Source organism: Myotis davidii, unplaced genomic scaffold, assembly GCF_000327345.1.
Source record: "Myotis davidii unplaced genomic scaffold, ASM32734v1 scaffold1007, whole genome shotgun sequence".
Lineage (NCBI taxonomy): Eukaryota > Metazoa > Chordata > Mammalia > Chiroptera > Vespertilionidae > Myotis > Myotis davidii.
Genome location: NW_006298359.1, coordinates 281,313 through 286,976, shown reverse-complemented (window position 1 = coordinate 286,976; position 5,664 = coordinate 281,313). Strand labels below are relative to the sequence as shown.

Genomic DNA, 5,664 nt, shown 5'->3' with positions numbered 1-5,664 from the left:
AACGTTGGAGTCCTCCGTCACTGAAGCAAGCAAGCCTCATGTTAGTTTCAAGCTGCCTGGCTGCCGGCCGCCATCTTGGCTGGCAGTTAATTTGCATATTGCCCTGATTAGCCAACGGGAAGGGTAGTGGTCGTACACCAATTACCATGTTTCTCTTTTATTCAATAGGATTGGGGTGACATTGGTTAGTAACATTATACAGGTTCTAGGTGTCTACACATTCTGGTGTTTCCCCTGAAGGCTCTTCTTCCCACTCATCTGGTTCACTCCTTCACCTCCTTCAGGCCTTGGCTTTCATGTTACTTCCTCTGAGGTCTCTACTAATCACTCCATGTCAAGGGGACACCCTCTCCTCCCGGAGATATGCTCCGGGCACCCCTGTTCCCAGTTGCACAGCTGACTCCAGGTGCTGCCGCTGGGACAGAGACCCACTGCCCTAGAACAGCCAGGCGAGCGTCTCCAGCACTGGCCACAGGGCCACTCTTCCGTTCTCAGGCCCCCTTTGAGTTCTGTATGGCCACAGGGCTTTCCTGTTTCCATGGTAGCACTAACAAGACTTCCCTAAAATGCCTTGTGTGTTCCTAAAACAGGCCTATCCTGGCTCTCGCTTGGATCTAGGACTTAGCTTTGGTCATCTTTTGTTGTTAATGCTCACCTAAGGATCATTTTTCCCCATTGATTTTTTTAGTGTGGAAGGGAGCAGGAGAGAGACATTGCTGTGAGAGGCATATCAATGTGTTCCCTCCTGCACACACCTGACCAGGCTGGGAATTGAACCTGCAGCCCAGGGACAGGCCCTCAACTGGAAACCGAACCCGTGGCCCTTCAGTTCACAGGCTGGCACTCTAACCACGGAGCCACACCAGCCAGGGCAGTCATCCTTTTTTAATTCTCACTTGAGGATATGTTTTTTTTTCTTTTCTTTTTTTGTTTTAAATATATTTTATTGATTTTTTACAGAGAGGAAGGAAGAGGGATAGAGAGCCAGAAACATCGATGAGAGAGAAACATCGATCAGCTGCCTCCTGCACACCCCCCACGGGGGATGTGCCCGCAACCAAGGTACATGCCCTTGACCGGAATCGAACCCGGGACCCTTGAGTCCACAGGCCAACGCTCTATCCACTGAGCCAAACCGGTTCTGGCTGTTTTTTTATTATTATTATTGATTAAGGCATTACATATGTGTTCTTATTGCCCCATTGCCCACCCCCCCATCCCCCCAGAGGATATGTTTTTGAATTCCAGTCAGAGAAAGGGAGAGGGAGAGACAGACATCAATGTGAGAAATATTGATCGGCTGCCCCCATATGCTCCTGACTGGGGATTGAACCTGCAACTTGGGTATGTGCCCTGACCAGGAATCGAACTCTCAACCTCAGTATATAAGACAACTTTCTAGCCCTAGCAGGTTTGGCTCAGTGGATAGAGGTCAGCCTGTGGACTGAAAGGTCCTGGGTTCGATTCTGGTCAAGGACACATGCCCGGATTGTGGCTCGGTCCCCAGTAGGGGGCGTGCAGGAGGCAGCTGATCCATGATTCCCTCTCATCATTGATGTTTCTCTCTCCCTCTTCCTTCCTCTCTGAAAAAAAAAAAGAAAAAAAAAAGACAACACTGCAACCGAGCCACCGGGCCAGGGCCTTACTGGCCGTGTCCATTCTGCAGGTCAGGGAGATGCCCAGAGCACTGGTGAGGTCAACAGGGCCATCGTTCCAGGACCAGCCCCTGCACAAGGCAGGCAGGTGTCCGCAGTCTGTCATTAGGAAGCTGAGAAGTACTACTTTATGGGAACATCTGTGCTGCTCACTATGTACATTAGTGCAAAATGTGTAGGTACTAAAAGCTGTTTATGATAAAAATATTTAATTCTGTTAATGAAATTGCATTTCCAGGCTTTTGGTTACTCATACACTGTGCCATGTGAGTTTGTTATTTTTTCCATGTTCTAGTTCAACATTGTTTTTGGCAGGAGGAGTGGCATCCTTTTGCCCATACTTAGGTATATTAATCCTATATAATAAAAGGGCAATATGTACATTGACCCTAACAGAACCACTGGGAATGACTGGTCACTAGGACACACACTGACCACCAGGGGGAAGATGCTCAGTGCAGGAGCTGCCCTCTGGTGGTCAGTGTGCTCCCACAGGGGGAGCTCTGCTCAGCCACAAGCCAGGCTGATAGCTGCCAGCACAGTGGTGGTGGTGGGAGCCTCTCCTGCCTCCTCAGCAGCACTAAGGATGTCTGACTGCAGCTTAGGTCTGCTCCCTGCTGGTAACTGGACATCCCCCAAGGGCTGCCGGGCTGCCAGAGGGATGTCTGCCAGCTTGGGCCCTATCCCGTCAGGAAGCGGGCCTAAGCCAGCAGGTGGACATCCTCCGAGGGGTCCCAGACTGCAAGAGGGCATAGGCCGGGCTGAGGGACCCCCCAAAGTGCACAAATTTTTGTGCAATGGGCCTCTAGTTTCATTATACTAGTGTCCCAGTATAGTGTGCCCCCCTACACATTGAAAGGAAATTAATTAGAAGAAATATTTTAATATCGCTATTCACCCTTTCTCGATAATAGAAGTGTTAACCAAATTCATGATCGACAATGACAGATCGAAACACGTGTGTGATTGGCGCCAGCACGAGCTTTATATGTATCGCACATGTGTGTTTCAGCTTAGCCTATTATGTATATACTAGAGGCCCGTTGCACAAAAATTTGTGCACTTGGGGGGGTCCCTCAGCCTGGCCTATGCCCTCTTGCAGTCTGGGACCCCTTGGAGGATGTCCACCTGCTGGCTTAGGCCTGCTTCCTGACGGGATGGGACCCAAGCTGGCAGACATCCCTCTGGCAGCCCGGCAGCCCTTGGGGGATGTCCAATTACCAGCAGGGAGCAGACCTAAGCTGTAGTCAGACATCCTTAGTGCTGCTGAGGAGGCAGGAGAGGCTCCCACCACCACAACCTGGCTTGTGGCTGAGCAGAGATCCCCCTGTGGGAGTGCACTGACCACCAGAGGGCAGCTCCTGCACTGAGCATCTTCCCCCTGGTGGTCAGTGTGTGTCCTAGTGACCAGTCATTCCCAGTGGTTCTGTTAGGGTCAATGTACATATTACCCTTTTATTATATAGGATAGAGGCCTGGTGCACTGGTGGGGGCCGGCTGGTTTGCCCTGAAGGGTGTCTGGATCAGGGTGGAGGTCCCGCTGGGGTGCCTGGCCAGCCTAGGTGAGGAGCTCATGGCTGTTTCCAGGCTGGTCACACACCCTTCAGGGTGGGGGTCCCCACTGGGATACCTGGCCAGCCTGGGTGAGAGGCTAATGGCTGCAGGCTGGTCAAGCACCCAACCAAGCCTCCTGCTTGCTCCAGCTCCATGGCTGCCAGCTACCATCTTGGTTGGGTTAATTTGCATACGGTCACTCTGACTGGCTGGTGGGCATGGCTTAAGGCATAATGAAGGTACAATTTGCATGTTTGTCTTTTATTAGTGTAGCTAGAACTTTCTTAATTAGACCTGATTTCTGATTTAGCTAAACTTTCTCCAGCCCAGTGAGGCACCCCAACTTCTCTTTTAGGTAATTGTCAGCAACACAGCAGTAAATATCAACATGAAGCATATTATTATTGTAGCTCAAGCAGGAAGAACAAAGGGTAAAATATTTAACTGCAGCAGTGTCTGACTATATTCTGTGCAGCAAGAAAAACTGGTCATTTTCGAACTCCATTTCTTCTTTTCAGTTGAGTCCTTTCTTACCTTTCTAAATCTCCATTTTCCAGCTAATGAAAAGAAAATAGGATTCTCTCAAGTCTCCTATCTACCTACTCCAGGACTTCTGTGAAGATCAAATGAGATGAGGCACGGGAAAACACTTCACAGACATTTGGTTAAACTGTAAAATGTTTGCACCTGGCTATAAAGGAAGTCATGTTCCTGGGCTGAAGAAATTCCAAGGCTAGTCACAAGGGAGAGGAAGCTGTGTGTTGCTATGTGATGTCTTTACCCAGTGCCCATGACTGTTTCTGGGCTGGGCTGTGGGCTGCATTTTGCGCCATGGGGTCTCGGTAGTGATGGCTGCGATTTGGTGGGCTGTTGCTCCATGGTGGTGCGGCAGGGCCCGTGTCCCATTTGGGGGAAGCTGAGTGTTAGTTTGTTGGCCGCACCAGGTCCCTGGTGCCATTTATTTTTAAGTAGCCAGTGCACATAATGGCAGCTCCTGCATTGAGCATCTGCCCCTGGTGGTCAGTGCACATCATAGCTACTGGTTGGACAGATGGACACTTAGCCTTTTATACATATAGATACTATATATATGATATATAAATCACACCCACCACCTGCCATTTGCATTTTACTTTCCAAGCCTGCCTCTCCAATCTAAGGCTAAGGAGTGGCCATTCTAGTCATTTTCTCTCATTAGCTCCGTTTTGGTTTTCTTCCTTCTAAGCTTTAGATATGCTCTTTTCCTAGGTTCTGAAAGGGCTCTGTTCCCTCATTATTCAAATCTTTATTCTTTTTTAAGGTCACTCTCAAGTGATCCTGCCAATAACCAAGCTCCAGATAGCCTTTCCTTCTCGCACACAGCAGCCCAAACCAAGAGCTGTCTGCCAGCAACCGGCCCATCACCACATGTGCTCACGTCTTCCCCTAACCTCATGAAGACATGCCTTCCCCACCCGCATGCCCTCAACTCTACATGTTGGGGGACCTTGGACAGTGAGGCCCGAATGTCCTGAGGGTGGTGGAGGAGGGGGCTCCTCACCTAGCCAGCACTGCCACGGTGCAGTGAGACTGCACGTGAGAACCGTTAGTATTGGTGGGAAGCGAGGATACTAAATGCTGCTAGGAAACCAAGTGAAGCAAGACCCACAGCCCCAGCCCCCACGACTCTGTGAACGGGCAGCAACACCTTCCTTTATTCCTCCCCATGGCACAGGGACATTCAAGGTCAGCAGCACTCTCCTGCCCCAGCCTGCATGCAGACACGACGCAGGCCCCCCTCTCCCGAGCAGAGCTGCCACAGCCCTTCGCATGGTCACCAGGTCAGCATGGAATCCACGGAAAAAGCAGCACTGCCAGAGCCCTGGGCCACAGCCCCTCAGGTGGATGAGAGGCATTGAGGAACGAGGAGACTCGGGACCACTGGCCACAGAAGTCTGGCCGGATGAACCCACGATAACAAAGGTCACGTCACCTCTGCTAGTGCGGAGGGTGTCAGGCACAAGGCCACCTCATTTATATGAAGAAAAGCAAGCGGCTGAGTCTTTCCGGAAAGGCAGCCAAGTGGCATCCTGGCCTGTGGAGCCCACGGGGAGGGAAGGAAGGTCATTCTCGGGGGCGGTTGACCATGACTTCCCCCAGGGCCTCCAGCACCTCCCGCTTGTAGTCCTCAAAGTCGCCGTCGATCTGGCTGACACTCTGCTCCTCCACCACCCACAGCTGGCAGCTCGTTTCTGTGATGAGCCGGGCGTCGTGGCTGACCACGATCACAGCTGTGAAGGAAGGGGCAGCAATCAGTGCGTGAAAGAAGGGAGCTGAGCGGCGGCCACCACAGCTGGCCCCAGGGAAGGAGGGGAGCGCTCCGAGGGGACTCACCGCCCTTGTACTCGTTGATGGCCTCGCCCAGAGCGTCGATGGACTCGATGTCCAGGTTGTTGGTGGGCTCATTGGGGAGGAG

At 51.6% G+C, this 5,664-nt stretch overlaps 2 protein-coding genes across 2 annotated transcripts in view; one reads left to right on the top strand and one right to left on the bottom strand.

The window, feature by feature from the left end:
- PPP1R10 (protein phosphatase 1 regulatory subunit 10) overlaps positions 1-5,664 on the top strand; it is a 40,669-nt gene that overhangs the window by 27,820 nt on the left and 7,185 nt on the right. The window lies entirely within an intron of this gene.
- Positions 4,880-5,664, bottom strand: part of ABCF1 (ATP binding cassette subfamily F member 1) — a 15,797-nt gene continuing 15,012 nt past the window's right edge. Inside the window, exons 25-26 of the mRNA XM_015570674.1 lie at positions 5,583-5,654; positions 4,880-5,479 (exon numbers count right to left, since the gene is read on the bottom strand). Of these exons, the coding sequence (XP_015426160.1) occupies positions 5,313-5,479; positions 5,583-5,654 (239 nt within the window). The 3' untranslated portion in view covers positions 4,880-5,312. The remainder of the gene's footprint in view (positions 5,480-5,582; positions 5,655-5,664) is intronic.